The 18,386-nt window shown below is 38.5% G+C and overlaps 2 protein-coding genes across 3 annotated transcripts in view; one reads left to right on the top strand and one right to left on the bottom strand.

The window, feature by feature from the left end:
* The window catches only part of Pde11 (Phosphodiesterase 11), a 72,889-nt gene extending 62,386 nt beyond the window's left edge, over positions 1-10,503 (bottom strand). The window contains exons 1-2 of the mRNA XM_070283369.1: positions 10,390-10,503; positions 8,951-9,261 (exon numbers count right to left, since the gene is read on the bottom strand). The gene's annotated coding sequence lies outside the window, so the exon portion shown is untranslated. The remainder of the gene's footprint in view (positions 1-8,950; positions 9,262-10,389) is intronic.
* A 2,402-nt stretch (positions 10,504-12,905) lies between these two features.
* LOC108083949 (regulation of nuclear pre-mRNA domain-containing protein 2) lies at positions 12,906-16,668 on the top strand. 2 transcript variants are annotated; one of them, XM_017179956.3, is made up of 8 exons: positions 12,906-13,406; positions 13,475-13,601; positions 13,665-14,115; positions 14,172-14,336; positions 14,402-15,172; positions 15,442-15,571; positions 15,634-15,744; positions 15,798-16,668. In XM_017179956.3, exons 1-8 carry the CDS (start codon positions 13,253-13,255, stop codon positions 16,382-16,384), a joined length of 2,496 nt encoding a protein of 831 aa, XP_017035445.1. In that variant the 5' UTR covers positions 12,906-13,252; the 3' UTR covers positions 16,385-16,668. The 2 variants fall into 2 exon arrangements, with proteins under 2 accessions (XP_017035445.1, XP_017035453.1); XM_017179964.3 differs by having other exon boundaries at positions 12,907-13,406; positions 15,637-15,744.
* The last annotated feature ends 1,718 nt before the right edge of the window (positions 16,669-18,386 follow it).

Genomic DNA, 18,386 nt, shown 5'->3' with positions numbered 1-18,386 from the left:
GCAAATATATTTAAGGATTTGCAGATTTAATAAATAAGCTTTGGGAAATGTTTGAGTTCCCAGGGAAGCTTTAAAAACTATAGTTTTTAAGGGACTTGAAATGTGAACTCATAAAATATAAATACATCAACTAATGGATTTTACCAAAAACCATTACCTTAGCTCGCCCTAACAATTATTTTTAAACATTTTAAGAAATAAAAAGTAAGTGTAATAATATAAAGTAAGAGTCTGTAAAAATAGTTTTGATTCGTTTTATTTTTAAGAAATCGTGTTATGGTTTAATTTAATTTAATTTATATGAAAACATTTAATATGAAATTGAAAATACTTGTAAAATCAATTAAAACCCAATAATAATTTTTGAAGCTGAACAAAAATTTGTGATAAAATGACTCTTAACAATTAACGACATTTAACCTTTTTGATATCTATTAAATATAATTACCCAGCAAAACGCTTATGAATAGATTATGAATTTAATATGAAAATGTAGTCGCCATAATCGATAGATAAAACACAGGTAAATATAATTATCACCCGGTTTATCAACCACAACTAATTGGTGATAATTCATTTCGGTATCCAAATCAAATTCATTACAAATTCCTGTTATTTCAGTTGTCAAATTTAAGTTTTTTTGCCATCTACCAAAAGATTTATTGAAAATCCTGTCAAAGAGATAACAAAGCAAAACTTTACCAAGTAAAGCAAACTTACCTACGTGTTTGCTTAGCCAGGAAATACAACTCCTGCACATACGTCTCCGCATGTCCTTAGGTGCATAGTTTTGCGAGATCGAAAGGAAAAGAAAACTACACACATTTACGGAACAAGTAAGGCATTCCTTTGCCTTATTTGGCTTACGGCCAGATGTCAAGGATATCAATGGCGGTGTACGCTCGCCCTGATTAGGGATGGCTGATCATATCGATATATCAACTCGGTGAAAATAATTTGATATTTAAAAAATGCGATATATGTGCATTAAATGTATATTCCGATTGATAATAGCTTTTTTTTTTAATCTTATAAAGTATGTACCTGTACTAAAGAAGAGCCTAAATATAAAATATTTAAATTAATATTTTAAATATTTTTTTAAATATCATATCGTTCCTTTCATCTAATTTACGTTCCTAGATAATATCGATATTTATTCGTCATAGACAACTTTTTCTACACATCAAACTTAACTATATTTTCTATATAATATTAAAAGCAATATTTTTGTCAATATATCGAATCCAACTTCCCTGGGTCTTTGCCTTCTCGAAGGAGCCATTTGTAAACACAGCTTCCTCTCACCCGCCAGGATTTTCCACTTTAAGGCTACCGGGTTTTCTCGTTATGCAAAAGCAATTGTCTCCGGCATTTTTCTGTTGATTTTCCATTACACTTTTCCTCGTACGCCCACCTTTTTTTCGGTATACATAAATATATATACGAGTATACATAGTATGTATATGTATATTGCCTGCAGCGCGTGTGGGCCATTTTGATTTCAACACAAAATTATCCACAATAACAGTGACGGGCTAAAAGGATTACGGGCATAATTTACAAGTAATCTCAAAGGGATTCCATGCGAGAGTGCCTGGGGGAAAGTTTCGCTGGTGCGTTCTGGCGCGTGAAATCATCTTTTTTCCCCGGAGCGGGCTCTTCCCTTTCTCTCTTTGAGCCTAATTGTTGGTAAAAACTTTCAAACGTCGCATTAAAAAGCAATTAGCATTAAAAATACAGCAGGACATTTTATGAAAGCCAGTCGCGGCTAATTACAAATCTCATTTGTGTGTGGGTGACGTCCTCGTCGAGAGTGCTGGGTGTTGGATGCCGGGTGCAGCATTTAAAAACTTTTCCCACAAAACCCGGCCAAAAGGATAATATCAAAAAGTTGTCTAATGACAAATAAAAGACACCGAATGTGTCGGCCTAAGTAGACTACACTGCCTCTTTCCATAATTTCTCCTTGGACTTTCTAGGAAAATGTTCCGTTCTGCCTTTTCGGCTCTCTAATTTCTTGGTACACATGCTTTCGCTTTTCCGTCGTTCTTTTCCACATGTGTCACTTGTCTAATTGCACTTTAAGTGGCTGCAAATGAGTTACTTCTTTCGGGAGAGAATTTTCCATTTCGATTGAAATCAACAGGAGAAGTGTCCAAAATGATGTTTTTAAAAATTACCCAAGTAAAATATATATTGGATGTTAATTTTAATTAAATGAAATCTAAAATTTAACAAAGAGCTATAACTATAGAGAATATTTGCCGCAAAAATCTGTAGAGATTAGAAATAACCTAAAAATACCGGAAACCATTTTGATATTTGCTTATTTCTTAGCAATTAAATGAGGGATTTTAAATTGCTAGATAATGCTGACAGCAAACGATTGTTAAAATAATGATGGCCCTGAATTTTTCATTTAACTTATTCTGTTTTTCCTGGAATTCAGCTTTTGCCTTTCGCCTGGAGATAACATTCCGCCGTCCCTCTTCAAAGAGACAAATGAGCCCTTCATGTAGATTGTCACCTATAAAGTGTGCAACACATTTTTGTAATAAAGTTAAATTATGCATCAAAATGAACGAAATTCCGCAGGCTGCCTCCGCTGGCGTCGCATCTTGCCAGAATGATTAATTATAATGGCCAGCACCTTGGCACCCACACACTCGCTCACCCGGGGAAATAAGGAAATGTGATACACGCAATGCCAACACACACTGTCATTTAATTTAGTGAGCATGTGTGCGAGTGGGTAGATTCAGTGAGAGAAATTCTAGTTGCCAGTGCAAACGATTGAATAGGGAATCGGGGGAGCAGACCAATTGGAGACTTGAGAGCAGTTCTCGACCTATTGAGCCTTCTTGCTTTTCGGCAAAATCTTTTACCCAAACTCTCTCTCTCTCTCTCTCTCTAAACCGAAAAAGATAGGACCGAAATGTAAACGGACTCTCCGTGGCATAGAGTTAAGGGCAGAAGAAAGCAACAAAAGATTTGAGCAACTAATTGGTCGAAGTGATTTTTTATCGACCTGCCAAATCACAAGGTTGTCAATGACTAAAAGGAAAAAAAAAAAACGAAAAAACTACGAAATTGATACAAAAAAGCGAGGGAGTAAGTTTCCTTTCAGGCTTTTAACCTCGCAGCTTTTGTGTTGGACTTTGGCGAGCCCTGCTCGGTGTCCTTGTGGGTTCAATGCCTGGAGTGACATTGCAGCTGATGCTTGAAATATGAGCTGCAGGATACAGTACATACAAGACACAAACTATGATTAATGCAGACTGCGAGGGGAGAGGAAAGAGACATCGGAATTTCATTTCTGCTCTGGAAACTCCCCCCTGGCATTTGACAATTGCATTCTATTCCATTTCACTGGCATCCCAGCATGCAAATCGAGTGGCACAGCTCTTCCTTCCCCCTGCCTCACATATTTCATGTTTTACCAACTAAGCCACATTCTGCCGCAAGACACGTCCCATCCCCACGTCCAGGACAGACCAAAGATGTCCCATAAGGCTGGACTTGGCCAGTGGTCACCATAAATCAGTGTTTAATGTAATGAACTTAATGTGTGACATTGAACACTCGGCTGGATTCCCAAGAATCCTGAGGTTTAATAATCAATTCGGATCAGGGATGTAGAGTTACCAGGAGAGAATTAAAAATTTTAATTTAAATTTAAATTTATTAAATAACAAAAATTAAAGAACATATTAATATAACAAATTTAAGATAAGAAATAAACAAAAATTGAAAAACTAAGGGAACAGAGTTAAAGGGTTGCGAAATTAATGTTGACTTTAGCTCAATCTTAGTTCTGCATGAAAACCGGAAACAGGATATGAAGATCGGATTATACACTATTAAATTATATAATAAGTATGAGCTCATTATAGTTGAGCTAAGAAAGCTTTTACATGACAATCAACAAATCTGTGAGCTCTATTAAAACAACAGAAATTGGTTATATATTCTGTTCACAAAACGATTAACTTTCCTGGAACATCCTTAACTGGAACATCATTCAACTTTTTGCAAAACTTTTTCCCAACGTTTTTCCGCACTTAACCAAACTTGCCATGTTCGACACATGTTCCAAACAGTTACAACAGTAAACACCTGTTCCAGGATAAAACCAAAATAGCTTTTGTTGAGGGCAACTCAAGTTGGCCAAAATGTCAGCGAGGAAAAGGAGAAGGTAGGATTTTTACTGAGCTCCTAGAGAGAGCTCTTTTCCGCACAATTGTTGGCTGGGGAAGATGGGGAAATGCGCCACAAGAGCGCTATTAAAATAAAACGTGCTCAGAGCCTGACAAACTCCTGCCAATCGACCTGGAGCAGTGTCATCCAAGGATCTGAAGACGCGGCCATTGTACGCACTCGAATGTCAACAGTAGTAGAAAATAGCGAAAAGGCAACACAATGGGAACAATTGGGAAAAACCAAGGCAAACAGACAACAGAAAAATTACGGAATGTCATTTACACAAAACGAAAATTTCTAGTAATATAAGGAGTTATATTATTTGTAACAAATAGTATTTAGTATTAAAAAATAAAGAGCTAAATAAATAATTTTAAAAAAATTAATGTTAACCTATATTTTTCCGATTAAATTAATTAAATAAAAATTTGATTTAAAAGTTAAAAATCTTAATAGAAAAATAAAATTGGCAATTGTCTCGATTTTATTTCTACTTTGCCAATTTATTATTTCCTTAGAACTCCTGATGAAACTCAACTATTTCTTGACTAATTAAATCTATTTCTCGTAATTTAATAAATAATTAAGAAATCGGTATTTCTACCTACTTTAAACGTATATCTTTGCAATTTATTAAATATATATATAATTTAAAAGATAAGAATCTTCTAACAAAAATAAAATTGGCTCGACTTTGGCATTTATTATTGACTATAAATATATTTTAGCCAAACAATAATTTAAAACTTAACACTTTTTATTTATAAACTCTTTTCCCCCCTTCTTCCCATTGTTTGCTTTCTGTTTAACAAAATGGGCTTTGAAGTGGGACATTTGGACGCCACGTGTAGCTCGATTCTGGTGTTCAAATCACGTAGCAGACATTTACGCTGCATGTTGCGTATACGCCGCGTGGGGCAGAGCATACAGCATAACGCTTATTAGCTGTGTGTGTGAGAGCGAGCGGAGGAAGATCCTGGAGGAACCCTAAGCCTAGAGCCTAGAGCAAAATCATTTTTCAGCTAATGCCTTTTTAAGCGTCATCGTTGGCTTTCGCATTCGTCTTTTTCCATTTTCCCTTTTCAATTTGTGTATTAAGGAAGGAAAAGCAGCGCGTTTTACATTTTCGCATGCCATTGTTGCTCATCATTTTTCGCCGTTCTTGTTGTTGTTGTCATACGAAGAAAATCATTAACGCCGAGCGCTCAATTAGCTAATTATGCAAGCCAAGCGCTGCCACGTGGAGGGCGTAGTGCGACGTGAGAGGCAGGCTACCAAATGGGCGTGGCTCTGGCAATGAATTACCAGAACAATGCCAATGATGACTACTATGGGTGGATATATGAAAGAGCACTGGCTCTCATTAATAGGAGACGAAAGTAGGCCAGAATACGTATGGTCTTAAAAATATACATAATTTTTATTTAATTCCAAAAAATATCAAATTTTGGCCATTTAAAGCCATATCCTTACCTCTGATACTTGTTACGAAAAATCAGGACAAAATGTATTACTTTGCTACTTAAATTGGGACTTTTGCTGGGATATTTTAATATCCTTTTATAATTAAAATAATAAATTGATTTTAAATGAATATCTTTAAAGCTTTCTCTAAACTTAGATTATTCATTTACTTAATAATTTATAATTTATATTTATTAAATATTTTACTAATCGAGCATGCTCCTAATAAAAAATCCTATGTATATGTTCGTAGACTACGTAAGGGAAATTAAATAACTGGGGTAAACTTATGAAATATATATATTAAATTATTATTATTTACGTTTTAAAACCCTGTAATTCCTCACAGCTTAAATTCAAGATCAAGATAAGATACATTAAAGCATCCCTTATTTTTTTGTGACTCCCTCTCCCTTCAATTTACATGTACGTTGGCGAAAGCTAAGGGATAAAAGTAAATTGTCATATATCATAAGTGCGCAGAGCCACATTGACTTATTAAGTGCCCAGCCAAGGCTTTTCATCATCCGCGGGAGGCGTTCTCCCCCTCTCGCCCAAACCCCCTATCCTCGATAACATGTCCTTTGTCAAGCTGAATGCCGGTGTAAACCTGCGGGTTGTCGTTCTCACATATGCAATGCAAATAAAGGATAAAGGGAAAGCAGCTAAAGTAGCTCCTGGCTGAGACTCCTTCTGCAACAAAATTGGTTGGAGGAGCTCCGGCCATCCATCATGTGTCCCCTCACGGCCAGCGATGCGCTCAATTTTTCATTAGTGCGACCGCGACACCCTAAGGTAATGCACCTTCCTATGGGGCAATGACTTCCAACGGCAAGGTTCCTATATATACCTTTGGGTATAAACAATATTTATTGACAGAAAGTATATCAACTCGAAATATATATATCGGAAAAATATATAACAATCGAAAATATATATATCATATCGAAAATAACGTAACGAACAAAGGATCGAATAGAAAATCGATTTTAACCAAGCTAAAAATTCATAAATTTCAACTTGAAGAGACACCTCTGAGCCAGAATATCGGTGTTTAAAGAAGAAATCAATAATTTTATATATTGATATTTTTATCGCGTGTAATTGCTAAAACAAAGAGTAAGTTTTAGAAAAACTTGCTCTCAAACTAGCTAAATTTTTATAATAAAATCTCGGATGATTCATACCTTTGCAGGGCTAGAGATCGGTTATAGACCCCAAAACATTGAATACAAAGGGACAAACTTAATGCCAAACCATCGAACTAATTTAATCCTGACGCTTCGACTTGTTTACGCCAAATTCAGTATGTTTTTCGCCCTAACTCAGCGTGGGATGCCATCGATGACGTCGATCTTTGCCAACAAAAGTTGATGTCAAATGGAATTTATTTCACTTTTAGTCGGGAATCTCCCCACGTTTCCTTTCTTTTCTATTTTTTTCACCGGAAATGTTGACATTTTTAACCCGCTGCGCTCAGTTGTATGCTAAACTTTTTATGGCTGCGACATTGATTGACGTGTGCAAGTCAAAAGTTGGAGGAATGCAGCTCAAGTGGAAAAGCGAACGTGAAAATTGGCCGATTGTGAATTTGATTTTGCATGTACAGCAATTTATTTACCATTTTTCAAGGTAGGAAGAAACTCTTGCTTTACTATTTTCCGGGAATTTGATGGAAAAGGGAATTTAGGAAAAGCCCTGCGAGTGAGCAACCTATTGAAAAATGGCTGGGTGTGAGGCATCTACACTGAACCAAATACGATCAAAGATTAAGCTGATTAGAGGTGATATATATAATAAGGAAATATTTCCTTATTACTTTATAGACATTTTATTAATTGACTACAAAAAATATATATTAAAAAATAAAATAAAAGTAAAGCATCACTGTTACCGTATGGTTGTTTAAAAAGACTAATCAAATCAAAGAAATACAAGTCTCAAATCTCAATAAATATTAAATTTGAACTTGAATGTGAAAAAAGTTTAAAATTTAAAATATTAACGCTGATTCCGCATAATCTTTTAATAATATAAATATATATTTGCTCTAATAGATAATATGGTCTACGTATTTATTTCTGTGTAAGGCCACAGGGCCTTTCCGAGCCTTGGAAATCAGGGTACACGAGTGGAAAGCCCGACGCTTTTCAATTGCGCGATGTTGTCGTCGGAATTGCTTCCTAATTAGTGTTTATTGTTTCTCTCCGCGCCAAAGGTGTGGGCTAATTTTGATTGTCATTACGCGAGTAAGCGAGCGGAGGGTGTTGGCGGGTTTGTGGGTGGGTAGATACGGATGTGTGGGTGATGCCAATGGATGCTGTGTGTGTGTAACGTGGCGAATTTAGGGGTCTGGGAATTGACGTCAGCGAGGAAAAAAAGGACTCAAAGAAAAACAACTGCCAGAACCCAATTTTTTAACAATAATATTATTAAGCTGATTCAGACAGAATTAAAATGTATAATTTTCACATGTCTGTAAATAATTTCTTGAATTATTCAGCGCAAATATTATTAATACAGTTTCCCAATTACCTTTCACCCTTATTATAATTAAGCAAAATCAACTTACCTTAATGGTTATTGCTGCCAGAAACTTTAATTTGTATTTGCGCTTTAGTTTTTTAATTTTTGTTTTTTTATGTAGCTCTCGACACAATCAAACCAAACCGAGTGTCCTTGAAGGCAGAGCAGCAATTGAAGCGTAATTATTTGTTACGGCGCATTTCCTTTTGGCCGTCTCGTGGCGTCGCTGGCCAAATGCCCGGAACCAGAATCGAGACTGAACCCGAACTCGGACACCTCCAATACCAGGAATCCGGACGACGTAACTTGGCACTGGGTCAGTGGCAGCGTGGGACTTGTTGTTGTTATCCCTGCTGTGATTGGTGCGGTGCTGCGTCTGTGTCTCTGTCTCTGTGAGTCTAAGCCAAGTAATCAGAATAATTACATGGCCCTAATGGCAAACGAGGCAGTGGAGGCGCTGGCGAACAATTCAGTCGGGATGACAAAATACTAGCTGAACACCACAAACAAACAAAAAAAAAAACAAGAAGGATATCGACAATTCTTGCAGGTCATTCGGGGAGAGGGAAGCAGACATTTCCGGCAATAATATTGCGTACTTGCAAGTGCAAATGAAAGTTTTTAGTGTCTATTTAGTGTCTATCAGCTAAATTACTATATTTATACCCCTGCAGGGTATTATAATTTTAGTCTGAACTTCGGCTTCCTTTCTTGTTTATATAAGGATAAGGACATATATTAAAAATTAATGACTTACCCGCAGTAATTTTCTAGACCACGATCGCTTCTAGGGCTTATCCGCAGTAAAGGACACTCTGTTATATTTCATCTTGACTCCGCAGACTTGGCTGAGATTAATTCCTTCGATTGAAGAGATTTTTGGTGTTTCTGCACGAATTTTATATAAACTTGCACGTTTCTAGCGAAGCGACATTTTTTCGGGAGTCATCTTGAAGGGTTGAGATGGACACGTCACAGGTAAACACGAGGGGAGGCAAGCACACGTGTTACTCGGGGGTAGGGGCGCACTGAGGCTGCGGCGGCAGAGGGGCCTCTATGTATAGGCAGCTAGAGTGAGAGAGAGAGAGAGAACAAGAGGTTGATCGAGAGAGATAGAGAGGTACATAGATTGAGTGTGAGAGAGGTAGGCTAGAGCTGACGCTTGAGCTAGAGGGAAAGTGAGAGAGAGCCATATCCTAATGGCAAGTCATCTCTCTCTAACTTTGACACTCTCTGTGCCCCTCTCTCTCTCTCCCTCTAGCTCTAACTAACTCTAAGTCCACCTCTCCCTCACCCAACCCAATCGGATTAATTTTTTTTTTTGAATAGTTGATTAAGAAAATGGCAAACTGCAAAGGTATATAAACTTCGTCTTGCCGAACTTGACTTGTTTTTATTTAAAAAGTATACAAATCTATTATTAAACTTTTTTTATTTATGGGTTTATTTTGTATATTTTTTTGCCATTTTTTTTTTTATTGTTAATTCATAAAATTTCAGCACAAGATTAGTTATATGTTTTTCATTAAATTAAAACATTAAATGATAATACAGAATTAAAGGGTTTTTTAAAAGTCCCAAGGACAGAAGTCTGTTGTTGTTTTCCTTTTGAATTTATATATTGTTTATTCATAGGCAGATCCCAAGATATTGTGTTTTTCAACCAAAAATATTGTCCCTATTTTATGATTGGTTTTTGTCGCTCACTTGTCCAACCGAAATAAAATACAGCAACAAAAACAAGCTGGAAAGCTACCTACGAGTGTGACCGACTGCGAGATACCTAATATTAAGTTTTTATTTTAAGTTCAATATACACAGGAACTTTGTTATTCGGTCAAATAATTGTATACGATTTTTTACTATAAAGCAAATTCACTCTAATGGCTTAGCTGTGGATTTTTTATTTGCTTTCTCCGTTGGCACTAAACTATAATACCCTATGGTTAGGGTATAATAAGGAATGGGGGAAAACAACAACAAAATCAAAACAACCGGCGGCAAAGCGATAACTAGTGATACGAGCGTGACACGAGCAAAGTGGAAAACCAATCACGAATCATGATTTGTTAATATCATTTGTTGCTAACTAATCACTAGAATGTTACAACAACTTGTATTTATATTGAACTCCAAATCGTACTTGCATATATGTAGTTGTTTGCTCAAGAAAAGCTTCTATTATATTAAGTTTACCGTGAGGTAGTTGCTCATCTCCAATCGGAGACACCATATGCCGGCAAATTAATAAAACAAATCGACTCACAGAGGCAACCGCAGCACTAACTTCCACATTTGCCAACAACAAATCCCGCGCCCATTTTGTTTTAGTTTAACCACAAAATGTTTTCAATAAATTATAATAATATTACAGCTTTTGTCCAAAAACGTACGCGAACCGGCAAATTTACGAGAATTACTATAAAGCGTCGGAAAAATCAAAACAACTGGCGTAGCACCCGTCCGCACTCGGTGAAAGTTGTTTGGGAAATTAACGTGTTTTTCCTTGCGCGCAGGGATGTCACTTTTTTCTGAACAAAAAAGCTGGAAAAGCTCGTGGAAAAAAAGCTCTAAAAAGGCTTTATAAAAAGCTTTAATTATGGTTAGGGTATACGTATATCCTTTTCCTCCGCTTCGCTTTTGCCGATCAAAGCAAGAAGAAGACACGAAAGAAAGGCGAAAACTAACGGGACTGGCTTAGTTCGCTGGCGTGGCCACGCGCTCCGTCTCACTCGCACCCGCACTTGCAATTGGACTAAACTAAAACTGAAATAACACCGAACTCTACGCAGTCCGGGCAAAGATTTTTTCGGCTTTCTCCGGGCATTCATTTTTCCCATCACAGAGAATGTTTTCCCGCAATTTTCCGATCGTTTTTCCCCGTTTTAAGCCCGTTTTTCGCAGGAGCGCACTTTTTTCCTACCGAACAGTTTTTTAGCGAAAAATGGAATGAAGGAATGGCGAAAAGATGGAGGCTGCGAGAGAGCGCTCTCTCTTCCAGTTTCCCCTCTCCCGCTCTCTGGAGCTACCAGGAGCGCGCTTTTTCCTATTGAACAGTTTTTTAGCGAAAAATGGAATGAGGAGGAATTCCGAAACGGAGGGATTTGCAGACGGCGAAAAGATGGAGGCTGCTAATAAAAAACACACAAAACAAACGAACTACACTTTTTCGGCCGTTTTTTAAGCGTTCTATACATTTTCCCCCTTTTCTGCGCTTCGCAAGCGCACTCGCACCCGCACTTGCAATTGGACTAAACTAAAACTGAAATAAAAATACAAATATATACTTGTATAATAAATATAAATATATATATTTAAATATATCAATTCACTGCGTTGCAAACTTAAATTATAATACCCTGCAAGGGTATGATAAAAATGAAAACAGAGCGGATCGTGGTTCCAGAGCGCGGGAGAGTGGAAACTGAGTGAGAGGTTCGCTTTTTCGCAGCCTCCAGCTTTCCGCCATTCCTTCATTCCATTTTTCGCTAAAAAACTGTTCGGTAGGAAAAAATAGCGCTCCTGCGAAAAACAGGCTTAAAACGATCGGAAAATTGCGGGAAAACATTCTCTGTGACGGGAAAAATGAAAGCCCGGAGAAACCCGGAAAAATCTATGCCCGGACGGCGTGGCGTTAGGTTTTATTTCAGTTTTTAGTTAAGTCCAATTGCAAGTGCGAGTGCGAGTGAGACAGAGCGCGTGGCAGTTCTACTGAACTGGGCAAATCCCGTTAGTTTTCGCTTTGCTTTCGTGCGCTTCTCCTTATTTTGATAGGCAAAAGCGAAGAGGAGAAAAAGAGTAATTAAAAATGCGAAAAACTGACAAAAAACAGTCGAAAAAGTTCCGTTCGTTTTTGTTGTTGTTTTTTAGCTGTGGTTAAAGTGCAAAGTGTCGGTAATGTGAGCAAGTCCCGTTAGTTTCCGCATTGCTTTCGTGCTCTTTTCCTTATTTTGATCGGCAAAAGCAGAGAGGAGAAAAAGAGTAAAGAAATCTGTGGGATCCTCTTTTTTTTTTTTTGTTTTTTTTTTTTGCAGTGGTTAAAAAGAAAAAAATGGCAGTAATTTTTTAAATTATATTTTGGTGTATAGATTTCTAAATAAAATTGAGAAGGAATAACTACGTTTGGACGCTACAAACACTTGGTGAGTTAATATAAATATTGCTTTCTTAAAGTTTGGTTAGTTTTATTGTATATTGCTTTTCTCTCTTTCTGTCCCTGCTTTACTCTCATCTCAGACTCCATTTTTTTCTTGTTCGTTTTTGTGTTTCTGATTCTTGCTCTTGCAAACAAACCATGGACTCTGCTCTCTTTCGGTAAAGAGATCCTGGAATATGATCCACATTTGTGGATTTCAAGCTTCAAACACTCTTTGATTGCTCGACTGCAAATTATTTGTACAGAGAAATAAACATAAATCTAATTTAAAAACTTTAAATAATTTATTTATTATAATTTAGTTTAATAATTTAGTTTATAAGAAAAAAGCTCTAAAAAAGCTTTATAAGCAGATTTTTTCGGGAAAATCGGCAATGATATACTATTAATTTTAATTTAAAAAACACATCTTTAATTTTCTTTTAATTCTTGTTCATAATATTTTTACCTTTTTTTATTTAGTGTGACCAAAAAGTAAATATCAAAAATATCTTTAAAAAATATCGATGTTCGATATATCAGGTTACAAAAATAACCTCTTTTTATTCATAAAATATCGATATTTTTCACATCCCTAACCAAGATTCGCAGGCTTGCCACAATTTTTCCGTAAAATTAACAATTAAAAATTGCAACAAGGAGCTCAACTCCAGCACTTGAGAGCTATGGCTATCCAGAAACCGTCGGAAGAGTGTATTGTCCACAAGGTGTGCTAATTAGCGAGAGCGCAGCGGCAAGTGAACAAGAGTGAAAATTGAATGCGTGTGTGTGTGTGCATGTGTGTGGAAAAAGTGCGCGTGTGGGGAGAAGAAGAAAAACGCTGAAAACAGCGGCACGGCACGCTGTAAACAATTTTGCGAATCCAAAGATTATGAATATTGGGACCCACTAAGCCCCAGCAAAATGACGGAAGCCTTCGACGAGGAACTGTTCGAGACTCGCCTGGAGGCGCTGAAGGACACGCAGGAGGGCATACAGCAAATGTCAAATTGGTGCCTGCAGCACCGCTCCAACCACAAGAAGATCATCCAATGTTGGCTTAATGTTTTCAAAAAGGGTGAGTCCTGGACTTGGTCCCCCTTGATGCTCAAGGCTAATGGCAACGGTGCTTTCTCGTTCTGGCAGTTCGCGTGGACCACCGGCTGGTGCTCTTCTACCTTGCCAACGATGTTATCCAGTACAGCAAGCGCAAGCGCTACGAGTTCGTAGAGTGCTGGGCTACAGCGCTCCAGAGAGCCACCACCATGGTGCGGTAAGTACATCCAAAGTCATAATAATTAAAATTAATTAATAATTAATAATCCATTTCCCTTAGCGACGAACGCGTCAAGGACAAAATTCTAAGAATTTTCAAGATCTGGGAGCAGCGCGAGATCTATAACGAGGAGTACTTGAGCGACCTGAGCGGCCTGCTCAACATAGCGCCGCCCAAAAAGTCCCAGATCGATGTCAGTGACGAGTTCCAGAACGCCACGCTGATTGCACAGATGCGGGAATGCGTCGAATTGGCCGAGTCCACGGACAAAAGCATGAAGAAGCTACCCAAGCCGCCTACCTTTGAAATCGAGGTGATCAAGCAGCAGCTCAAGGACAAGAGCCATTCGGGCGACATTGAAAAGGAGGTGGAACGGTGCGTGGCCTTCATTAATGCGTACAACAAGAACCTGCAGAACGAGATTAAGAGCCGCAAGGCGGTCCTGGTCAGCCTGGAAGCTGCCAAGAAGTTTTACGAACACCAGGGCAAAGAGGTGAAGGTGGTGGCCAGTGTAAGATAAATACAAATTTGAGTTTTAGCTGGATTTATTTACTTTTGATTTAACAGGCCTACAAGAGCTTCGGCACGCGCATAAAAATCGTAAAGCGAAAGCTGGACGAGACCATACCCACTCTGGCCAGCCCCATTCCCTCGCCGGACATCAATGCACCCTCCCCAGAGCGAGACGCCGACCTGCAGCTGCCCGAGGAGAATAACACGCCGCTGGGCATGGTAATTGGATCAACAAATAAAAGGGTATCCCTCATCCTTGGTAATAATCCTTTTCCCTCGCTTAGAGCCTCTTTGGCGGCGGCTTGAATGGCTTCTCCAGCTACCTGGACGGTGGCAAGCTGCCCTTTGACATCAATGACTTCAAGCGGGACTCGAAGGACAGGGGCAGCGCCATAGAAGTGATCGGTTCCCGCTCAGATGACGAAGGCTATGTGCCGAGTGCCAATTTCTACAAGCCCGAGCCCATCTCCGGCTCTAACAGCAGCGCCATACCTGGTCTCGGTGGCGGCGGAGGATCCGCCGAGTATACACCCAATCCGCCCCTCTTCAGCTCTAGTGGCAGCCAAGAGCAATATGTTCCGCCGCTGCCGTCGCATCTCTATGGCGGCAGTGGCAGTGTCGGCGGTGGAAGTGGCCTTCCGGATGCGCAGTACACGCCAGCGCCGATGCCACCGCCCCCATTGCCACCGTCTACGGACCCCGCGGATGATTTCAACAGCACCTGGAACATGAGCATGTCGTGGACTCCGCTGGACTCGAGCCTAAACAGTAGCGGAGCTAGCTCCTCCTCGTACCCAGCGAATCCATCAACACCCCGCTCGCCGCCGCATTTCGAGCGAAAAGGCAGTGCCACATCCGCGCCCATTGAGTACAATGAGCATCTGCCCGCAGGGCTGGGTGCCGAGGATGTGGACCATCGCACCCTGCAACTGCCGCCGGCCTTTGACTTTGGCTCTGCCAAGTTGGGCCTGAGCAAGGACAAGTCCCGGCAGCTGGTGGATATAGATCATAGGAACCTGATATCACTGACGGGATCGCCGGGCGGAGCGGAGAAGGTAAGCCTTATATGTATATACATTAAAAGTGTTAAAAAAGGAAAAAGAGTTCAAAGCGACAACTTTAAATATCGAAAGATATTGTATTTAATGTTTTAAAAAATCCCTAAACTATGATGAAATACCTAAACAATCTTATTTTAATTATTTGTTTTTCGTTTGATTATATTGAATATATATTAAATAGCCTTTTTTTTTAATAATTTAATTTTATATAAAAAAAATAGTTAAAAAACGAAAACTTTAAATATCTTTTCCCTTCCTTGCAGGACTTTGCTGGCGGCGATGTGGACTATCGGATTGTTCCCAATCCCAATGACGAGGGCAGCCTTATGGCGCCGCCTGGCAACGGGAGCTATGCCAAGAGCAAGACCAGCTCGCCGCTTAAATCGAATGCCAGTACGGGTCTATCAGATTTCTTAAGGTTTTGCAATCCATTTTTTTAATATTTCCCCAATAAGCAGGCTCCTCCTCCGAATCGGACCGCGTGGATGGCGCTGCCCGGTATGATCCCGCTGATATGGTTATCGATATGGATATGTCAGACGACGATATCGACGAGTCATTGAGAGGTAATAACTTTACATTAAACTTACCCTAAAGCTATAATAAAAATCCAATTTAGAGCCAAAGGATAATCAGGCAGAGGCTGATGGCGACCGCAATGGAGCAGCCACGCCTTCGCGCCCTGTTTTGCTGGAGACGCCGCAGGACTTCCTGAATCCCTGGGAGACGACTGGTAACAATAACTTTTTGCAGGACGACGAAGATGCCGAGCAGCTGCAGCAGCGGCAACACCAGCAGGAGCTTCACCTTCAGGAGCAGGAGCACCATCATCAGGAGCATCATCTTCAGGAGCAGGATCATCATCAAGCGCATCTCCATCAGCAGCAGCCCTGGAATCAAATGCCTCCAATGCACATGGCTGGCAGTGCTCCTCCTCCGCCACGGCCTCCCTTTGGCTCACCCTTCGCGCCCTTCCAACGCTTTCCGGGACCACCAATGATGAACAACGGTCCCGACGGAATGCCGCCACGCGGCGGTGGGCGCGGTGGCCGTGGCCGGGGCTGGGGTGGGCCGGGACCATTCAGGCCGCCATTTCAGAGGATGCCGGGACCAGGATTCGATGGCGGACCACGACCCTTCTTCCCCCGAGGCGGAGGTCCGATGAGAGGACGGGGTCCCAGGCGTGGTAAAGCGTGGATGATGTAATTACGTATTCTAAACAAAAATGAGAGAAAAGCTGTCTCTCTCGGTTTTAGTTTTTAGTCTTCAGCTTATCTCAGCTTTGATTTAAACATTTAAGATGGAAAATGTATTGTACAGGACAACACACTCACACATTACACTTTTAGTAGCCTCTAATTTATGGGCGGGACGTTGGCCGCTATTGGATTTTAATTTTTTTATAAAAATGCTTGTTTCGTTTTTTTACCTTTAAAAAGCAATATATAAAATTATGTCTAGCGAAAAAGTTAAATAAAATTAATCCCACAGCTGCGTCGTTGAGGTGTTTTATTGTGCTACAAATCTGACTACTTTTAAGGATCCCGAAGAGCCAACGTCCTGCCATGACTTCACTTTGCATCCTCTTAGTTTAAGTTTAGAGTGTTGCCTTAGCTTTCTGTAACTGCTAAGTCGCCATTGCTGCTAGTTTTTACCTTTTACCTATTAGGAATTGTAAATAATTATAAACCTAAGTCCAAAATATAATTTCTAAACACTTTTCACTCCCTTAACGGAAATATACATATATTAAAATCTTCTTATAAACTCGTTAATCTGTTTTAGTAATGAAAATTATCCAGATAATTACCAACCTTAAAATAAATGCAATAAAGTTTGATTTCATTTACTATATATTTACTGGTAACTTTTAGGCACATTTTATGGATTACCGGATTTTGCCAGATAAGACTATTCTATAAGCAAAAGACGCTTATTAGATTTTTTAATTAAATGTAATTCATTAATTCATTTTTTCTGTTTCACTTGGACTTTAGGACTATTATTATTTAAATTTTTATTTTATTTTTGTATGTATTTATTATTTAACATTTTTTCATTATTTAATTTTTCTTTTTTAATTTAAATTTGTATATATTTAAAATTTTTTAAAACATGGCCAAGTTAGGTAGTTCAACAATTTAGCGTAATTTCATATTCAAACAATCTAAACAATTATACATATATTCAACAAATTAATAATTTAAAAATAAACATTTTTGACAATTAAAAACTTAATTATATTCAAGAGCATGAAACCATATTATTTCGAAATATATTCACAATTCCTTCATATTAAATATATCAAAAGATTAATATTCTTTCTTTTTGTGCAATATTCTATAAAAAATGTACGGACTGATTACAACCTTTACTCGAATTTCTCACACCATCTTAGGTTATTTTCATTACAATTTACATAAATAAGTTAAATCATTTACAATATAAATAAATTAATATGTATTGTGAGGAGTGTTTTAAGTAATATAAGTATTAATATAGATTGAGAAGAGTATTCAATGTAAGATTCATGTTAGACTTTTAGATGTACGAATCGTGGTAATATATAATTAAGAGTTATATACAAAATACAAGACATGTGATATTCGGAATCTAGAACGGTGCCTTCAGTCCTTTCCCATTTATTTACAGCACTTTATAGGGCTCAACCGGATCCTTTTGGGTTCCTTGGATCCTCCCACAACTCTCAGAGCACTTACAAATGACTATGTTTAAATCAATTTCCGAAGGATCTAAACGGCGGCTCTGTTTATTCTTAGTTCTTACCTGTTGACGTTTGCGGTCCTTAATCACTTCTGTTTTCTCTGGATTTCCCTCCACGTTTTGTGTGTGGTGTGTCGGAAGTCGGAACTCATCAATTCTCGCCGCTAACTGATGTTTTGGTGGGTGTGGCACACTCCCTACTTAGTCCACAGGCCTTACTAGACTCATCTCTCCGGCATCAAGTGGGGATATCCCTTTTTGGAATTAGTTAAAAGTGTGGCGAATGTGAACAAATGTTGAGCAGATCTCTGGATTGATTTATGGAGGGAATAAATAAGGTATTTAAATAAATGTAGTAGCGGGTGTAATATTTGAAACACAATATATTTTGTATAATAAATACTTTAATTATAATTTTAAAAATATTATTCTTCTTCGTTAAAGGACTAGCCAATTTTAAACACAGATATTTTATATATTATAA

The sequence above is a fragment of the Drosophila kikkawai genome, chromosome 2L (assembly GCF_030179895.1).
Source record: "Drosophila kikkawai strain 14028-0561.14 chromosome 2L, DkikHiC1v2, whole genome shotgun sequence".
In the NCBI taxonomy this organism is placed as follows: Eukaryota; Metazoa; Arthropoda; class Insecta; order Diptera; family Drosophilidae; genus Drosophila; species Drosophila kikkawai.
The sequence above is the reverse complement of the archived record's forward strand: the minus strand, read 5'-3'. Positions and strand labels throughout refer to the sequence as shown.

Bases quoted from the DNA above. Each gene is read 5' to 3' on its own strand.
- LOC108083949 (XM_017179956.3), top strand. From the start codon at position 13,253: ATGACGGAAGCCTTCGACGAGGAACTGTTCGAGACTCGCCTGGAGGCG. The intron at 14,337-14,401 runs GTAATTGGATCA...TCCCTCGCTTAG, and splicing joins ATAACACGCCGCTGGGCATG to AGCCTCTTTGGCGGCGGCTT. The intron at 15,173-15,441 runs GTAAGCCTTATA...CCTTCCTTGCAG, and splicing joins CGCCGGGCGGAGCGGAGAAG to GACTTTGCTGGCGGCGATGT.